This window comes from Lissotriton vulgaris, chromosome 3_1 (genome assembly GCF_964263255.1).
Source record: "Lissotriton vulgaris chromosome 3_1, aLisVul1.2, whole genome shotgun sequence".
Taxonomy (NCBI): Eukaryota; Metazoa; Chordata; class Amphibia; order Caudata; family Salamandridae; genus Lissotriton; species Lissotriton vulgaris.
Genome location: NC_141689.1, coordinates 940086639 through 940106803, shown reverse-complemented (window position 1 = coordinate 940106803; position 20165 = coordinate 940086639). Strand labels below are relative to the sequence as shown.

Genomic DNA, 20165 nt, shown 5'->3' with positions numbered 1-20165 from the left:
TCGCACCTGCGATGCTGCGTGAAGCGCTGTCGGAGCGAGACCTATAGTCGTGGAGTCTGCTTTCAAGGACTTGCAAGGGAGACAGGAGATGGGCACGCGCAGGCTGCAGATCTTAAAGCAGCGTGTCTGCCTTTAGGTAAGGGTTTCCCTCCGGAGACCTCGGGTCTCCAGGGACGTGGCCCCAGACCCGACACAAAGCTCCGGAATGGCCGTAGGAGGGTCCCAGGTCCACCCCTTTGAAAGGGGGGCGCACAAGGAATGTGCCTTGAATAGTAAGCACGCGGACAGGAGAATGGAAGGGGGGGGGTAGGCATGCCTTGTCGTTGGTCTGTGAAGTCTAGGTACAAATATTTGTCTCTCTGGGCTCCTTCTTGTGTGGCTCGGCTCCCACGGCTGCCATGCTGGGGTTGCAGGGACCCCACCCCCGAAATGTGTCCACCCTGTGGTTAACTTATTTGTAAACCACTGTTGCCATCCCATCTCCAAGCACGATTCTTCAATGTCGTCGTTTCCACAGGTCAAAGTTTGAGTACAGTGGGGAGGCAGTGGACTGCAGAGGCAGTGCACTTGTGCGTATGCAGAAAATCACACATGGAACATGCAACACGCATTGACCAACACACAAACATTATTTCCGTACATGGCGCCTTTTGCTGTGGGTGAGTGAGGGAGAGAGGACAGAGGGGTTAGGGAGGGTTGGGTGGAGAGAGAGAGGGGTTGCGAATTGATTGGCGTTATGACATCATGGACAGTAGCGACACCTCACAGCGTTTTTTGAGTTCCTGGCCTTCTGAATCAGAATTCATAGACTTCATTCACCAAAATGCCTTGGCGGGAGGAAGTGACGTCATACACCTTTTGACCGTGACATCACAGGCTTGGCCCCTTGACCCCCTCATCAGCCTAATCTTTGGTTCTGAGGAGGTGGTTGAAAGGGAAGAGAATATAGTGGACGTCACAGAAAGTAAACACGATGTTTAAAGCTCTGTTTACTTTCTGTTCTTTTGCACCCCCTTTACGACCCCAGCCAAGAGGGTACCAAAGAGGAAGCCAGGTCGTGCAGATCTGCCCCTGGCACCCCCTAATAGATGCCTATTTCAAAGTGACCAGATCGTTAAACAGAATTTCAACTAGTTTCGCCTTTGCAAATTCAGAACTATTGGGTTTGCCAATGCTTCTTCGCGATGCTGTTTAGCATCAGCAACAATAAAAGAAAACAGTTATTGCCAATGTTGAATAGCACTGGCAAAAAAAACGCAAAAATGTACACAGGGAAAGCGTGGTGATGCATGCACACATGTCATCATGCTTCAGCCACACCAACATGATGACAACTCCCAGGAGCCGGTGTGGGTGGGAGTGCAGCGTTGGGGAACAATCCAACTGCATAATGGGGTGGCGCTTAATTAATAAAACAAGCATTTACAATGCAATAGGTCTCGCATTATTAAAGTTTGAGCTATTGGCATTGTAAATGACAATGGCTTTTATTCATTTTTTGTAAAACCTGCAATCGGTGCATAAACATGCACTTCGAACGTTTAGTCCTTGCTTACAAAGAGCAAGGCTGGCAGTAAAAGAGACTGCCAGCCTTGCTTCTCATAAGCATGGACTATAAGTACAAAGTGCTTGTTTACGCACTTACGCAAGTGAATAAAAGGCATTGTCATTTACTAGGCCAATAGCTCAAACTTCAATATTGCGAGACCTATTGCATTGTAAATGCTTGTTTTTAAGAGTGCTTGGGCTAGAAATGCACAATCTCAGAATTCAAAACGTAGAAACACAGTGGTTAGGGTATATTTAACAGTAAGAATGTATTTCTATTCAAACAAACCCTTTTTAGCAAAATTATGATAATGAAAGACTGGAAAAAACTCAATTCCCTCACACACACTCTGTTTCTCTATCACTGTCTCTTTCTTACTTATGCTCACTATATATTTTAAGATACTTCCAAAATATTTTACACTTTCTTACATATCAGTCAACCTCTTAAGTCTACCCTAGGTGTCTCCCGGGTAGGATGGCATGTAAAAATAAGCAGGGACATTTTAAAAGATGTTTTATATTCCCTGGTGAGGAAAAACTGCCAATTTAGTTTTCATCATTGCAGCATGCAAGCTCCATAGGCTAACATGGGAATAGTGTAATCAAGTATAACTTTTGACAGGAATGAGATAAAAAAATATTCAAGGACTTAAAGGATTGGTAAGGATAAAACCAACCACTTGCCACTGTTTAATGTATCATAACTAGTACAGAAAATAAGTTATAGAACTTTCTTTTCTGTGAGCCAAAATCCCGCCTACTAGCAACCTCTTCTGATTGGCCATTCTTGACCGGCTGAACCAAAGTGTTTGGATGAGGTGATAAGTGGCCTGCTTAGAGACTGAGCTTTTTTGGTGGGGAAGATCTGCAGAGAACAGGCCAGAAAGGGGGCCGAGTATACAAACAGGTCTTCAAAGAGAGTAGGACAGTAAGGATTCAAGCCTACCTACCCCCCCCCCGCCAGATGGGAGCCCCGTGAATGGAATTTGGAGGGCTAGACGGGAGTGTTAAAGGAAATGAGCCACACCAGTAGGTTGGCTTAGCCTGATCCTAATCCCAAGGAGAAAGTTTCTCCATCTTGAACTTATAAGTAGAGTGCTTTGTGGGACAAAAATATGCCACACTTTGGAGAAAGTGGTCCGACTTTTGGGTGGCACCCTGGGCGCCATTGGCCAGGGGAGCTCCCTCGCTTGTCACCCCAAAACACTGGATAAATGTTGGAGAGCTGCATAGGAACTCTGATCTGCTGCCTGAAACTACAAAGAGGACATCCCTGCTGGAATCCTGGCCTGCACCAACAGGACTGTACTCTGAATGACTGTGCCAGCTGCACAGTAAGGAACTACAGCCCTAAGGACTTTGCCTTGCTTTAAAAAGAGAAGGAGTGGACTCCCTGAAAGCAACAGGTTTAAAGATCTCCACCTGCATCATCTCCAACACGAAGAACCTAGCTGCCCAACTTCAACTGGACTTTATTATTTGGCCAGGTACATTATGGGAACTGTAATCCCAACTTCAGAGCAGCAACTCAGAGACTCAGAAACCTTGTATTTGTGTTTGGTACACTTTGAACCCTCAAGAGGGACTTCATGAAGAAGTTCCAGAAGTTCAGGGCAACTTTTGGAAAAAGCTCCATAAGGTGACCGACCTGATGTCGAATGTCAAGCTGTCAACGTCCCATCACGACCAAGCGTGGATTTCAGGTTTGTCCAGCTGAAAGCTCTGAAGCTCAAGACTTCCAGTAGTTGACTGGGGCCTGCCTCAGAACCATCAAGCTGATGGAGCCGCTGCGAATCAGGCCTGCTAGAGAGTGCTGCTCAACGTAAAGAGAAAATCTTCAAGAAAAGTATCTAATTGTGAAGGTAACATTTATACCGAGGCGTCCTGCATCTGACCAGTGTTCCATCGTGGTTGGCCCAAACTTCAACTTTGTCACGGTTAGGCGCGACTAGATGTCCCAATCTGGTGTTATTGGTTTTTAAGCACTAGAAAGTGGAATTCTTAAAATAAATTGTATCTTCAGTTCCTTGCATTGGATTTTTGTTGTTTTGGTGTCTTTTTTTAAAGATAAAGAAAATGCTACTTACCGAGTATGCGTCTGTTCTTGACATATAGAGCTGCAGAGTCTTATGCTTTAGCATAGATCGCCATCTGGTGCTGGGTCTGGATGTTTGCACTTTGTTTATGTTCGAAGAAGTCTTGTAGTCACGAGGTAGGTGACTCCTCCTTTCGTTGATAGTGCGCATGGGATGGGCATCAACTTCATCCCCAGATTGTTTTGCCATAAAGGGTGATGATGGAGTTAGTAAAGTAATAAAAGAGATGTCTATGTAGATTGTATCCAAGTAAGATATCACTGCAACAGGTAAAGGTACCCGGGGAGGCGGTGGGTCATGTGACTCTACAGCTCTATATGCCAAGAACAGATGCATACTGGAGAAGTAGCATTTTCCGTTCGAGGCATATGAGCTGTAGATCATATGCTTTTTACATAGACTATAAAGCAGTTATTTTGAAGCAGTAGCGGACCTGTAGCTGTTGCAGTTGTTTGAAATAGTGTTCGTAAAACTGCCTGGCCCACACTAGCCTGTTGTTTTGCTAAAACATCCACACAATAGTGTTTTGTGAATGTGTGTGGTGTAGACCATGTTGCAGCTTTGCAGAGGTCATCTATGGGTATGTTTCCTAAGAAAGCCATAGAAGCCCCTAGTTTGCGTGTAGAATGCGCCCTAGGGGGAACTGTTAGTGTGCGTTTAGCTTTGACGTAGCATATTTGAATGCACTTAACTATCCACCTTGCAATGCCTGATTTTGAAATGGGATTGCCTTTATGTGGTGGGGCAAAAGCCACAAAGAGTTGTTTAGTTTTCCTAAAGGGCTTTGTTCTTTCTATGTAGTAAAGCACTGCTCTTTTGACATCTAATGTGTGAAGGGCACATTCTGACACTGAATCTGGTTGAGGAAGAACACAGGCAACTCAACAGATTGGTTTATATGAAAGGCAGCGATAACTTTAGGTAAGAATTTGGGCTTAGTTCTAAGGACCACTTTGCTTTGGTGTCTTTGCAAAAATGGTTCCTCTATGGTTAGTGTCTGAAGCTCACCCACTCTCCTCAGAGAAGTTATGGCTATAAGGAAGGCTACTTTCCAGGTAAGAAATTGAATTTCGCATTTGTGCGACGGCTCAAATGGTAGGCCCATGAGCCTTGTAAGGACTATGTTAAGGTTCCACACTGGAGAAGGTGGAAGTCTGGGAGGAATGAGTCTTTTGAGTCCTTCCATAAAAGCCTTAATAGCGGTCACTCTAAAAAGAGATAAGTGCTGTCTATTTTGCAGATATGCAACTATTGCAGCTAGATATAAGCGTAAGGATGTGTACGCTACGTTAGAACATTGCAGGTGTAATAAATAACAAATTATAGTTTGTATTGAAGCATCTTGTGGATTGATCTGATTGTTGTTACAATAAACAACAAATCTCTTCCACTTCGCTGCATAGCATGCTCTCTTGGTAGGGTGTCAAGATTCTTTGATAACATTCATGCAGTCTGGCGGAAGATTAAGGTAGCCAAACTCTAGGATTTCAGATGCCAAATTGCAAGGTTGAGCTGATTGGGATCTGGATGTCTTATCTCTGCATGATTCTGAGAAAGAAACTTGGGGGAGAGGTGTAGTTTTTGGTGGGGAACTACTGATAGTTCCAACAGAGTTGTGAACCAGTATGGTCGGGCCCATGTGGGAGCAACTAGGAAAAGCGTCAGGGGTGTTGTTTGAGTTTCCGAACCACTAATGGAATGAGTGGGAGAGGTGGAAGAGCGTAAGCAAATATCCCTGACCAATTCATCCATAGTATATTGCCTTTGAACAATGGGTGAGGATGTTTGGACGCGAAGTTTGGGAATTTTGCGTTTAGGTGGGTGGCAAACAGGTCTTTGTCTGGGAAGCCCCACATTTGGAATAATAGGAGGAGAACTTGAGGGTGAATTTCCCATTCATATATCTGCGGTCGTTAACGACTGAGCAGATCCGCAACTTGACTGTGTACTCCTGGAAGATGTTCTGCAAGGAGGTAAATCTTTAGAGGTACCGCCCATCTCCAGATGCTCTGTGCCAACTGTGACAGCTGTAGAGAGTGCGTCCCCTCCTGTTTTTGTATGTAGTACATGGCGGTCATGTTGTCTGTGCAAACCAGGACAGCTTTGCCTACTAGGTGAAGTTGAAAGGCTTTAACCCCTTCCATGCTCATGACGAGCTCAGCTCGTCATGCAGTACAGTGCTCCTGTGCTCATGACGAGCTGAGCTCGTCATGACCACACCCGTTTTTATTGCTGTCCAGCTCAGCAGAGGAATCTCTCAAGCAGCGATGTGGTTAATGCTAGAAAAATTGCTAGAAGTTCTAGATGGTTTATGTGGAGTTGTTTTTGTTGAAGAGTCCACATGCCCTAAATGGTATGTTTACCCATATATGCTCCCCAACCAGTGAGGGATGCGTCTGCAGTTATTACTACCTGTAGTAGGTTTTGTATGTTTCACCACTGCAGAGAGCGATGAGTACAGCCATCTATCAACAGATCTGATAACTGACCTTGAGCCTGGTTACACTGACGTGCTAAGCATTCCTGTAGGGGGTGCATTTGAAGTCTTGCATATGGAACGATTAAAATGTAAGAAGCGATCCTTCCAATTAGTTGCATGAACACTCTGGCTGGTAGTGAGTGTTGAGGCTAAAACTGTAAAATTAGAGCTTGCATGTTGCAAATCCTGACTGGGTTGGGGTATGCTAGAGCTGTGCGAATGTTTGTGGCTCCTAGATGCACTTGCCTGTGGGATGGTTGGAGGTGAGACTTGGTGAGGTTTACAGTGAACCCCAAGTAGTGAAGCAATTGGACGGTCCTTAGAGTGTGTTGTATGCAGCTTTGTTGTGATCTGGCTTATATCAGCCAGTCGTCTAGGTAAAGGAAGACATGAACGTGCTGTCTTCTTAGATGAGCTGAGACTACTGCGAGGCCCTTGGTGAAAACCCTGGGTGCCGTAGTTACTCCGAATGGGAGGACTTTGAATTGGTAATGTTGTCCGCCGACCACAAACCTAAGATATTTTCTGTGAGCAAGGTGAATCGGAATATGGAAATAGGTGTCCTTTAGGTCTAGAGTGGATAGAAAGTCACCTTGCTGAAGTAGTGGGAGCACCTGCTGGAGCGTGACCATGTGGAAGTGGTCCGACTGTATGTAGAGGTTTAGCTGTCTGAGGTCTAGTATAGGCCTGAGAGAGCCACAATTTTGGGGAATTCAAAAATACAGGAAGTATATCCCGGTCCCTTGATGTATTAATGGAACAGGCTCTATAGCTTATTTTTGTAATAGAGATAGAACCTCTTGCTTTAAGAGAGTGAGATGTTCCGGTGACATTGCATGTGCTCTTGGAGGAATATTTGGTGGAGTGTTTGTAAGCTCCAGGCAGTAACCATGATGGATAATTTGTAGTACCCACTTGTCTGAGGTGTTTGAATTCCAGACATGTAAGAATTGGGAGAGGCGTCCCCCAACAGGAGTGGGATGATCGGGGGGTAGTGGAGGAAAGTCATTGTTTGTTTGCGGGGAAGAGCATTTGGAATTACCTCTCCCACATCCTCTATAAATCCCTCTATAACCTCCTCTAGAATATCATCTGGGCGAGGGGGATTGATTGTTGCCCTTGTAGGAGGAGAAGGCATGGTCAATGGACATAGTTTTTGTACCACCCCTGTAAAATGAGCAGCAAAAGGAACCTTTATTGGCCAGTAATTGTAAAGCACCCATGGACTTTGCGACCTCAGTGTCCTTCATCTTTTCCAGCATGGCATCAACAGCTGGGCCGAAAAGAGGCTCTTTATCAAATGGCTGGTTGCGGATGGAAGTTTGCACCTCTGGCTTAAATCCAGAGAACCTGAGCCAAGCGTGCCTGGGTAACAATACACTTGTGTTGATTGCACGAGATGCTGAGTCTAGTCACATTTAATGGAGGTGTTGGTAATAAGCTTACTCTCCTGTATAAGGTCATTAGCTTTAGATTTGTATTGGTCAGGCAGGTGTTGTATTAGTTTTTCTAACTCATCATAGTGAGCCCTGTCATAATGAGCTAGCAGTGCCTGGGCATTAGAAATGAGCCAGTTATTTGCAGCCAGTGAAGCTATTCTTTCGGCTGAGGCATCCATAAGCTTGGACTCCTTGCCAGAAGGAGCAGTGTCTCCTGTGGCTTGGGAGTTAGCTCTCTTGCGTGTGTTGGATACTAAAAGAGTGTCTAAGGGTAGTTGTCCTTTAATATAAATAGGATCTGTAGGAGCGGTTTTGTATTTTTTATCTACTCTTGGAGTGATAATTTTAGCCCTTAGGGGTCCTTAAAGACATTGTATGTTTTAGCATGCCTTTTAGCATTGGCAAGGTAGGAGTTTTTCTTTGGGAGGAAGAAAGTGTCTCAAAAAGAAAAACCTCTTCTAAAGGTTCTTTTTGAAGTTCTATCCCATGGTAATAAGCGGCCCTGTTAAGGAGCTCAAGGTAACCGATGTTGTCATCAGGTGGGGAAGGTCTAGGCAGATACAAATTCAGGTCACTGTCTGTATTTGGGTTTGTGTGGTAATCATCCCCAGCATCAGTGCCCTCATCCTGATCCCCGTCCTCTTCATCCTGTGGGTCAGGTGTAATAGGCCTAGTAGGAGAATTTATAGGTGTAATGAGCAAGTTAGGATTAGGAGGAGGAGAAGGAGGTGGATTGTAAGGAGGAGAAGGGTTAGTGCCCATATTCCTCTTTTTAGAAGGGGCATGGTGGTCGACTGGCAAGTCAGCTTTCCGTTTCTTTGGAATGGTTGCTTGAATATGTCCGGTTTTAGGATTTATAACCATTTTATTTTGTGTCGGGTCAAAAATTGGCTCATTAGACGCAAGTTCTTTGGGGGAAAGCGTCTATCTTTCCTTGGAGATTTTGCTCCGAGCTTGGGCGTTGGTAGTTTCTGCTCCATGTGTTTGGGCTTGTCTGAGTCCTTGGTTTTCGAGGATTTCGGCTGAGAGTCTTTGTTTATGGAAGATTTTTGTTCTGAATCTTTGGTCTTGGAGGATTTGGGCTCCGAGGCTTTGGATGATGTCGGCTCTGAGTCTTTGGACTTGGGATGTCTCGGCTCGGAGTCTTTGGGCTTTGAGGGATTCGGCTCCGAGCCTTGTGGCGTAGCAGGTGGAACCTTCGATCCTGAAGGTATCTTGCTCTTATATTTAGACGGTGTTGGTTTGGCATTGGAGCGGGGCTGGCTGGAGCCCGCGCCCGAAGGCTTTTCTCTTTGTTTCGGAGCCGAGCCGGAAGGCGGGACATCGGAAACGTGTGGTCAGTGCCGACCTGAACCCGAAGATGAAGGAGGGACCGGAGCCTTTGTCTTTTGTGGAATGGGCACGAGGGATTTTTACTCATGTTACGCTGTCCCACAGTGATGTCTTCCTCCATGTCAGAGTCGGCTTTGGACATGGAAATCTGCTCTTCTTCCTCTGGCTCCGAAGCTGGAATGCTGGAATCTTCTCCAATGATGTCCGAATGCTGTCGCTCTGGTGCTGCATTTCGTGGCGCCGAGCTAGACAATGACTAAGTGTCTTTTTCAATCGGAAGGATAGACACGCGTCACAACTTTTTTTGTCGTGTTCCGGGGACAAGCAGAGGTTACAAACTTCGTGCAATTCGGTGCGTGGAAATTTCGCATGACATCCGGGACATAGTTTAAATGGAGTCCATTCCATCGACTGCTAACACGATCGGCACGGGTAGGCCCGACGGCCTGCCTCGAGGTTCCCAATGGAAAGCTTTCCGAATTAAGACTATGCACGTCGAATGATGGGTCGCAATCGATAACAATACCATTGAGGGTAGTGGATTGCGCATCGAAGATGTCCGAAAACTGTACTGAACCGGAGGGCAGCAATACACATTCGAACCCGATGGTGGAAAAAAACTATCTGGGGATGGAGTCGATGCCCATGCGCACTATAACCGAAAGGAGGAGTCACCTACCTTGTGACTACAAGACTTCTTCAGACAACAACAAAGTGCAAACATACAGACCTAACACCAGATGGTGATCATCTACAGCTCATATGCCTCGAACAAATATTTCATGGTGATGGATTTTTATTGTGTGCTGTGTCTAACTTAATTCATGTATTGGTGTTTTTAAACGCTTTACACACCTGTCTCACAAGTTAAGCCTGCCTTCTCGTTGCCATCTACTAAGAGTTGCGCAAGGAATTAATTTATTGAGCTCTTGTCAGGGCCTTATATTGTGTTGGTGGCCGTATTGCTACTGGTAGGTGCATACATACCTCTACTAATAATCCACCTTCCAACACTCCCAAAATCAATAACTCAGTTTCTCACAGTAGTAATTCTTTTGCTTCCCCTTAGGGTACACATGTACCTCTTTCTCTCCCACTGATTTATGATTTGATTGCTACAAACAATATTACAGACATTCAGACATGTAATAGCTCAGCCTACTTAAATATTTTGGGCTGGTGTCCTTATACTACAATAGGTTTACATTAAAAAAATTGTGAGGTCGAAAAGTTGCATAACTAAGCTCCGACTAGTCTCTCATCTTCTCTCTGGGTTTCATGACGTATTTTCTAGTGTGACTTCATCAGCGATATTGCAATATATACATTTTTATCACCAATAGATCACTTTTCACGATGACCAGAAAATCAAGGTAATGAAAATATGTACAGGATGTGCAAATATAAACACATGTTGAAGCAGATGACAGCTTAAAATAACTGAATAAAAAAATTCATCAAAGTATCTATCAAAGAGGATTTCCAGGAAAGATTAAGTAGCACCAGAACTTGGACTGTATGTCTGAGTACTTTCTTTGCTGTGAATCAAATGCTGACTTTGAGAAATCTACAACTGTCTTGATTAATCGAAAGACCAGATACTCAGGAATCGGGCAACTACACTCAAGGCCCTCAGAAAAGGAATAAAATAGTGACCTTATTAAACAGGCAGCAGCCATTCCCATAGAGGTTGAGCACAAGCTAATTTATGGTATGTATCTGACTTACCCTGACTAGGATTGTGGTTCTTACTTGGACAGGATGCATAACTCTGCCAATCACAATTCCAATTTCCAACACCTTGTCATTCAGGCAGGCCTCTCTAAGACAAAACCGGAGGTCAAATTTGAGGCTCAGTTGTAACAGGAGATGGAATGCCAAAGTAGACTCTTAAGCTCATTAACACTCCAACAGTTATGCCACCTACAATCATATCTGTGGGGTGTGATTGTCGCCTTCCTTGTTGATATACAACATGGTGCAGGCTCCTGCAAAGACAACCACCATCAAGAAAGATGGCTGTTAGGTGAGGGCACTGATGTTACAGGAACTGACACAGACAAATGTACATTTTTAAATCTAATGGCGCACAAGGTAATAACCCATCCCCCACATATTTTTGGAGTAATCTACTGGGCTAGCCATTTCCATAGGAAGGGAGAGAAATGGCATTGACACTAGTTCGGTCTGCTTCACAGCCAACCAGCCACCTCCGGAGCACATGTCGGCAAACTGAGACTAGTGATGACTCGAAGCTCTTCTCCTGAAGCCAGTGCTGCATATAACCCATCTTGAGGAATAATAAGGCAACAATCTGCACAAAAGTAGCCATGAATCCACAGCTACATGCATCAAGAATTTTCCACTAAAATGGAAGTTGTTTCAGTGCTTCTGCCTATTTTAAAGGGCAACAATACTCTTCAGTGAAAAAAATAACCAATGCTTGCTGTTGTCAAGTTCTCCGTTAGATAAAAAGGAACAAACAGGCCTTGATAAGCCAGAGTCCACATTTTAACAAAAAGTGTGCCGCCTGACTTGGTGTCCAGTGCCCCACTAGGCACAGAACAAGAAATAATTAAAAAATGAGCATATATAAAATTGCCAGTCACAGGAAGGCTGCCAAAAATGCTTCACATGGCAAATGGGACAACTCTTTACTAATAGTGAGTTTAGCTGCCGCAAAAATTAGACATATCTGATATGGGGCACACACAGAGATTAAATGGGTAGGAACAAATTCCCTGATAGGTCTCTGACTGAGGGACCTGCTCTCTGGCCCCCAGTGATATCTGCACAAAAGCCATGTCCATGGATAAATAACACATTAGCACGAGAAGAGGAGTGGAAAGGAGTCTTTAAAGGTTTGTCCAGGTCATGTAAAAATTAATATTAAAAATAATGTGAAGGGACTAATCGGGGGCGTGGCCAGCAGCCGATGATGGCGGCAGCTTAGGAGGAGAGCTCCGCGGCTGAAGCGGCCTCCTGCGAAATCCGACCAGTAATCCGCGACACCTATGACCCATGCGGGAAGGTACTGATGCCCAGGACCGGGCGGCAGAGGTAGGGCCAAGCGGGAAGAAAATCCGAGACCGGGGAGACAAGCTATCGTAGACCCCGAGTGGGCCCCTGAAGAGGTCCCGAGCCAGGGACTTGCCTGGGCTAGTGAGCCGGCAGGAAGTGAGCCGACCTGGGCGGAGTGCCGCCGGAAGCGCCCGCCCGCGACGACAACAGAGGGGGGACTCCCCGGCGTCCTGCAGCAATAACCAGACATCGAGAGCCCCGAGCGGGACCCCAGGCGCCCCCGCGCTGAGTGGCGGGGAGCGGCCCAGACGACCGGAGGGGAAGGGTGAAGATGCGCGGAACGGCGGAATTTGAAGCGGGCCCGCCATCTTGAAGACCCGGCCGGAGCCCCGTAAACAGCCGATCTGGAGCAGGCAACGCCGGAGGAACGCAGGTACCGTCACCAAGTAGCGGAGCGCCGCCTGATACAGCGAGGCACAACTCCCGGACCCCCCCCCCCCCCCCCCGCTGTGTGGGGGCGCACTGCGAGCAAAGTGGGCGCGAGTGTACACAAGGGCCTCTGTGCAATACTACACAGCGCACGTGGATCCTTTTCCCCGGACACGGGCCGAGCTACCAAGGGGAGACGTAAACCCTGAAGCAGGGGCAGGGGTGTGAGGCAGAGGACTCAAGACCGCACTGCGGAACGGCGCAACGGACATTGGTGGGGCGCAGCAGGAGTGTATCCACAGCCAGGGACTCGTTGACACCACACGGTTGGGTAATTCACAGTCCATCGGCCTCACATATAGCTGAACAGGAGGAATACATGCCGCCACGTAATAAGGCCGGAGGCGAGCCTGGGGTACCACGCCGGGGCTCCGAGAGCCACGACCGAGGGTAGACTGTGATCCGTGTACATCCAAGAGACTGGTAGGACGAGGGGTTGCCCCGGAGGAGTGTAGAGGGCCGGGTATCATCGAACGGGGGTCGGAGTACTCGGCTCCACAACCAAGATGGCCGGCAAGGGGCCGAAAAACAACGCGGCGCAATCCCGCCTTGACCGCTTCGCATACGAGAAACCCGTCACCCCCCCGCCGGACGCCAGATCACAGACGGGCAAGACAGTGGAGGCGACGGGAGGCAAGAAGGCTACCCTGGATGATGTCATGCGGGCCCTCACTCAGGTGCAAGCAACGGTGGGGTCAATCTCAGCCGAAATCACACTGATTCGGGCAGCTTTCCACAAGATGACGGAGAAAGTGAACACAATGGAAATTGTGACAAAAGCCTTGGTGGAGGATATATCGGAACTACAGGTTAATATGGAACGTATCTCGAAAGAAAATAAGGAACTGAGAGATAAGCTCGATGATCAGGAAGGACGCTCGAGGCGGAACAACATCCGTATAATAGGTGTGCCAGAATCGGAAGACACGAGGACGATGGACTTATATGTGGAGAACTTAATCAAGCAGCACCTACAACCCAAGGGACTCTCGAATTTTTTCACAGTGGAGAGAGCCCACAGGGTCCCTGGTGGGCGCCGACAAACGGGCGCTAACCCCAGGCCGATTATAGCACGACTCTTTAATTTTAGGGATCGAGATGTCATTCTACAGGCGGCAAGAACCGCACCCCCCATTAAGATTCAAAACGCTACGCTAGCCTTTTTTCCGGATTACACGGCGGAGGTCGCGAGGAGGAGGAGAACTTTCTTCGAGGTTAAAAAAGAACTACGAGCCAGGGAGATCCCTTACTCAATGCTTTTCCCAGCCAAACTTCGGATTGTGGCCGACAATAAGACTTGGTTTTTCGACACCCCGGAGGCAGCACAGGACTGGCTGGAGGGCTGGCGGACGACGGGCCTCCCCCGTCGCTCCAGCAGACAAACTAAAAACCGCACTGGTGGATCCCAGCAGGGACTGCAATCAACCGGCGAAGAAGAGGAGCCACTCTCGCCTCTGAACGGTATTCAGGAGGGGGGCGATGACGGAGAACAGTGATCCCCAGATACTGTCCATTTGAACTAAAAGTACAGCGGTCCGAGAATCCCGCCTTGGACACTGGGCTGAGGGCCTCCGCGGCCGAGGAGGGGGCCGCCGACTTCGGAGAGTCCTTCACCCCAGCGAGCAAGTACTATGTTTTGGGTTGGGATCAGGCACTCTGCTGAGTTGGGGGGGCAGGCAGTTTGAAGTCCGTTGAGCAGGGGGGCAGGGAGGGGGGGGAGTTGGGGATAGGGCAGATGTTGGGGTTTTAGTTTGTTTTCAGGGTCTGGACAGAAAACGCAGGGCACAAGCGCGTAGAGTAGAGGTACCATGGCATAGCATGCATGCTCACTACCTGTCCAAGCATGGTGGGAGGAGGTGATATTGTGGGGCAGGCAATCCCGTTGAACCTTATGTCCTGGAATGTGAGGGGCCTGGGAGACAAAATAAAGAGAGGGCTAGTGTTACAGGGCATAAAGAGACTGAATCCCGCTCTGGTCTTACTGCAGGAAACACATTTAACAGGCGCAGCGACACGGGCCCTGGATAGGAAAGGGTACAGTATGGTTGTACACTCTGAATTTACAAAGGGCTCCCGTGGCACGGGGATATTAATGCACCGATCATCAAAATTCATAACCCAATCCACTAAAATCGATACACAGGGGCGCTTCGCAGCGATACATGGGCAGTGGGAGGGGAGACCGCTCAATGTGGTCTCGGTATATATCCCGCCGGCACTGCACGCCACTGCCCTTCCAGAGTTGGGAAACTTCTTACTAGAACTGCCGGAAGGAGATCTCATTATAGGGGGTGACTTCAATGCCGTGGCGCACACCACTATGGACCGCTTCCCTGTACGCACACAAACACCGGGGCCCTCCCGATTGCATGACTTCATGGAAGCACAGGGGTTAGTAGACGTATGGAGGCAATCCCACCAGAACGACCGTCAATACACATATTATTCAGCGGTTCATGACAGCCTATCAAGAATTGACTACCTCCTCACACTGGGGGGGGGGGCCTCCTCAATGTAGCCGAAGCCCAAATCCGTCCACGAGGGATCTCAGATCACTCCCCGCTGACACTGTCTCTTTCCAGTCATGAACGTACACGCAAACGCATTTACCCTATCTACCCAGGTTACCTTCGTGAACCGACAGTGGCCAAGGCATTAAAAAGGGGCACGAGGTCTTACTTTGCCGAGAATATAGGGTCAGTGCGTTCCCATGCAATCTTGTGGGAAGCCTACAAGACGGTTCTGCGCGGGCAGGCCGTTTCCGCTATAACACACCATAAGCGCACAATGCGTCAGGCACTGATAGATTTAGAGGGACAACTGGATAGGGCCACACGAGCTCATGAGAGAGACCCGACCGGGCATACACAACACGCGCTCCGGCTGTGTCAGCAGCGTCACATGGACCATGAGCGCCGCAGGGCGTTGGACAATATGGCAGCAACAATAAACAGGGTGTACGACGTGGGCGACAAGGCGGGAAAACTGCTGGCCTGGCTAGAAAAAAAGAGGGGAGGACAGAGGGCCATTCTGCACTTGAGGGACCCAGACGGAGTGGTGCAGACCAGCCCGTCACAAATAGTGGAAGTACTGGCGGACTATTTCCAATCAGTATACTCCCCTGAATTCGAGGTCACCCGGGAAATGGTGGAGGGGTCTCTCGAAGGAATACCTACTAATACTCTGCCACAGGACAAACGGGACGAGCTGGACTCGGACCTGACAACCGAGGAGATACAGGCAGCTATAGCGGCACTACACCCCGAGAAAGCGCTCGGCCCTAACGGGGTGCCGATTGAGTGGTACAAGACCATGGCGGAGACGCGGTCTACGCCCTTACTCCGAATGTACGAGGAGTGCCGGGAGAAAGGGCAACTGCCGCCCGATCAGCGTACGGCCACTGTAATCGCAATACCAAAGCCCGGTAAACCCCCGGAAGAATGCGGATCATACCGCCCAATTTCCCTCCTTAACGCCGAGAGTAAAATTCTGGCGAAACTGTTGGCCACTAGATTGCTGCCACATCTGGCGCACCTAATACACCCGGATCAGTCGGGGTTTATGCCACACCGGAGCACGGCGATGAATCTTCGACGGCTTCACGGCGTAATGGCACGCGCTCCACTACTGGAGGAACAGGCGGCAGTGCTATCCTTGGACGCCAGGATGGCGTTCGACATGGTAGAGTGGAGCTATCTCTTTGCGGTTCTGGCACATATGGGTATTGGCGCAAAATTCATATCGTGGGTCAGGTTACTGTACACTGACCCCGTAGCACGGGTGGCGGCCAATGGCCACATCTCGAGGGAGTTCCCGCTGGCGAGAGGCACGAGACAAGGATGCCCGCTCTCACCGCTGCTATTCGCCTTAGTGTTGGAACCCTTGGCGACAGTCATCAGAACCACACGGCTGCTGAAGGGCATTCAGTGGGGAGGTGACTGGGAGGATAGAATCTCCCTATACGCCGACGGCATGTTAGTCTACCTCACGGACCTCACGCATGGGGTACCGGTCCTGTTGGCATTGTGTGAGAGACATGGCACGGCGTCGGGGTATAAAATTAACTGGTCGAAATCGGTACTCTACATGCTGAATGGCACTCCACCGCCCCTGACGGCAGACTGCCCGTTGCTGATAGAAACCTTCTCCTTCAAATACCTAGGGATTCTAATTACACGAGAACATGCGACCTTTCAAGACCTGAGCCTTAAACCACTACTGGATAGGTTCAAGGCAGACGTGCGACACTGGAAGACCCTCCCTTTGACTCTGCTAGGTAGGGCGGCGCTTTTCAAAATGATGGCACTGCCGCGCTTCTTGTATGTCCTAGAAAACACGCCAGCAATGGTTCCACCATCGTTTTTCAGGCAGGTATCGGCGCAAGTGTCAGGCCTACTGTGGGGAGATAAACCGGCCAGGGTCGCACAAGTGAAACTGGTGAGGGACTGGTATAGCGGGGGGATAGCGCTCCCACACCTTGAATTGTATTACTGGGCAGCACACCTCAAGGTGATTAACCAATGGATACATGTAGCACAGGATGACCCCGCATACCTAGCTGATAGGAGGCAACTAGGCATGAACACCCTGCTGGCCCCGCTTTATAATAAAGGTCTGTTGACAAAATTGAGAGGCCCGACCAAACACACGGTGTCTATATGGCATAAAGCTCAAAGGCGACTAGCATGGGAGGGGGTGATTACCAAGCTCACGCCGCTATGGGATGCCAAGGTCCTAGGTAACCTAAGACGTAGTAAGGGGTTTGACCAGTGGGACGACATTGGGATCTCTACAGTAGGAGATATGTGGACGAGGGATGGGGTGATCTCATTCGCGGCCCTGAGAGAACAATACGAAATGGGAATAACAAACATATAGATATATACAAATCAGACATGCACTCCTATCTGTACTAGAGCCAGGCACAACGGTCCCAGAATCGGCTCTGTTAGAGGACCGGTTGCTTACAGATTACATGGAAGCAAGTGCTACCTCACTTACCTACCGTAAACTGTTAAATAACCTACCGGACCCACTGGTGAAACTGAAGGAACGCTGGGAGGACGAGATTGGGGAAATGGATGAGGCAAACTGGAATGCAGCATTGGCATCGCCCAGGGAGGCGGGTATATCCACACGCTTTAGACTGGTACAATTTAAAATACTACATAGGGTCTATTATACCCGCACAACACTACACAGAATCCGGAGGGCTGATCACCCATATTGTCTGAGAAATTGTGGGGAGGAGGATACGCTGTTCCATACGTTGTGGGCCTGCCCCAATATTCAAGACTATTGGAGGCGTGTAACGCGCACGGTGGGCCAGACCTTGCAAACCTCATTTACACCTGAACCCAGGGTCTGCCTACTGAATGTGTGGGACCCGACAGACCTGACACCGCATGGGAGGAGATGGGTAGTCATTGGTATGATGCTGGCTAAACGTGACATAGCAATGAACTGGGGGGCAAGCAGCACCCCGACCCTGACTCAATGGTGTAAAAACATGGATATGTTAATGATGACCGAAAGAGCAGTTTACCAACAGAGGCTTAACCCACGTAAATGGAATAAGATATGGTCTCCATGGAATGTATATAGGGGGGGAACTCTGTGAGCCACTACCTGAGGATGACGATACTGATAGTGAAGGGGAGGATGAGGAGATAGCATGAGAGGGAGGAGTGAGGGGTGGGGAAGGGACATCTAATAAGACGGGATGCATGAGCTTCGCGACTAGATATGAAGATAATTTCATAATGGAGATGTAACATGTACAATGCTTTGGGAAACTTATACTCTTGCAAATGTCATAATCAACTTTTTGCCAACAGTAACTTGTCGTGACCCTTTGGTTCTAAGTTCTAAAAGAGAAAACTGTTAAATTGAAAAGTTGCATAATTGGCTGGATGCGGCTGAATGTTGAAGCCGCACAGACGAAATACTATCAGTGCATGTTTAAACTGTATCAGCAACAATAAAAACAATTTAAAAAAAAATAATAATAATAATGTGAAGAGAATGTGACCTTTATTAACAAAACCCCCACTAAATTATTGATTCACAGTGACATCCCTTCAAGCCAGACATGTACAGGAAGGCCTGTTGCTTCCAGAGACTACTTCCAGCAACATACCTTTGGCCAGCAGCAGTTCTACGATATCCTGATAGCCCTTCCACGCAGCTGCATGCAAAGCGGTGTCTCCTAATTTGTTCTGACAAATAAGAAAATATAAGCCATGTGTTTAAATATGGAAAAACTGATGGTACATCTGTGCTCATTACCAAATGAACAAGGGAATACACATACTGGAGAACGCTTACCTGTTGGTTCAATTCAATGTTTGGCTGGGTAAGCAAGGCTTCAACAACATCTAAATGAAAACAAAACACAACAAAAGGTAAAAGAAAGTTTCTTCGCATCCATGAAATAGCGAGTAAAGAAAACAAAAAACAAATACATGGGAATAGTGAATGAGAAAGTGAATATGTTTATGTCACAGGGACAAGAGTCTTATTCCAGCAACTGTTTGGAAGGTAAACACAAAATGTGGGGTTCAGATCTTGCCCCCTCAAAGAACAGTGAGGAATTAAGGGTTAGAACTTACATTCTTGAGGGAGTCCTACCCCCCAAAGAGGGCAAGTGGAAGATTGGCATAATGCACTGCATGAAGGCGGAGTGTGGTCTCTATAAGGCATGGGGCTCAAGGGAAATTTTGGAAGGTATGGGGCCCATGGAGGGAATACTTTGGGATCGAATGGAAAACATCAAAACCACCTGATGCCCTGCCAGGGGAGGGGGACAGTGGAGGTGACGTGGAGGCCTTGGAGACCCATGTCACGACAATTGGGAGGGGGGAGAGTGAGTGGGGGGAGTGGGGGAGGGGGGGGCGAGCGTCTAAGGTTAGATGTTGGGGTTAGGCACGGTCTAGGGAGATTATGCCCGCTTGATAGCCAAAGGCAGTACACCAATACAAAGATTTTCCTTATTTAAATTATATATATATATATATATATACACATTTTTCTCCAAGTATCCAATGGCAAAAAATCATATAAACGATATACACAAGCCTTTCCTACAGATCACTCTTGGATTACAGTGCTTGATTAGATGCTACTGTATATTTAGCACTGTGTTTACGTAACGGGGAAACCCAGCATATGGGATCAAAGTGAAAACGAGCTGACCCTGTTTCATTCAACACAACTAATGTTTTGGTAAATTTCTCCAAGCAGCACCCACAGACATGTATGTGAATCCCATCTGCTAGCAGGAAGAATACATGGAACTATGACAAGTCATGCATTCTAGATGACATCAAGACAATACTGCACATGCTCATGTTATAACAACACAGTGCAATTGATGGCATTATCACCAGAAGTTATTCTGGAAGAGCTCGCACAAATGTATGAAGCAAAATTTTTAAGTGAAATAACCCTAAAATATTACAAGCTTTATGCTTTAACTAAACAATGAACTTCTATTTTCTTTGTTTGCTTGAATCTCTCTTCTCAGTCTTTACTCCCAGTCGCTTCATCGCTCTCTCATCTCTCTGCATCTGCAATCTTTTCCTCCTTCCTCAGATCATTTCTCTCTCTCCTTCTCTGCCAATATCACCATCTCCTTTTGTAGATCTCCTCCCCTTTCACCTAAGTCTCAGTATCCAACCATCTCACCCCACTCCATTTGTCGCTCCTTGCCCTCTAACTCTTCTCCTCTTTCTTGTGGCCTTAGTGGGTTTCTCTCCC

At 47.7% G+C, this 20165-nt stretch overlaps 1 protein-coding gene across 1 annotated transcript in view; it reads right to left on the bottom strand.

Moving 5' to 3' along the window:
• OSTF1 (osteoclast stimulating factor 1) overlaps positions 1-20165 on the bottom strand; it is a 221111-nt gene that overhangs the window by 13977 nt on the left and 186969 nt on the right. Inside the window, exons 7-8 of the mRNA XM_086961283.1 lie at positions 18735-18784; positions 18547-18625 (exon numbers count right to left, since the gene is read on the bottom strand). Coding sequence (XP_086817409.1) covers positions 18547-18625; positions 18735-18784 — 129 coding nt within the window. The remainder of the gene's footprint in view (positions 1-18546; positions 18626-18734; positions 18785-20165) is intronic.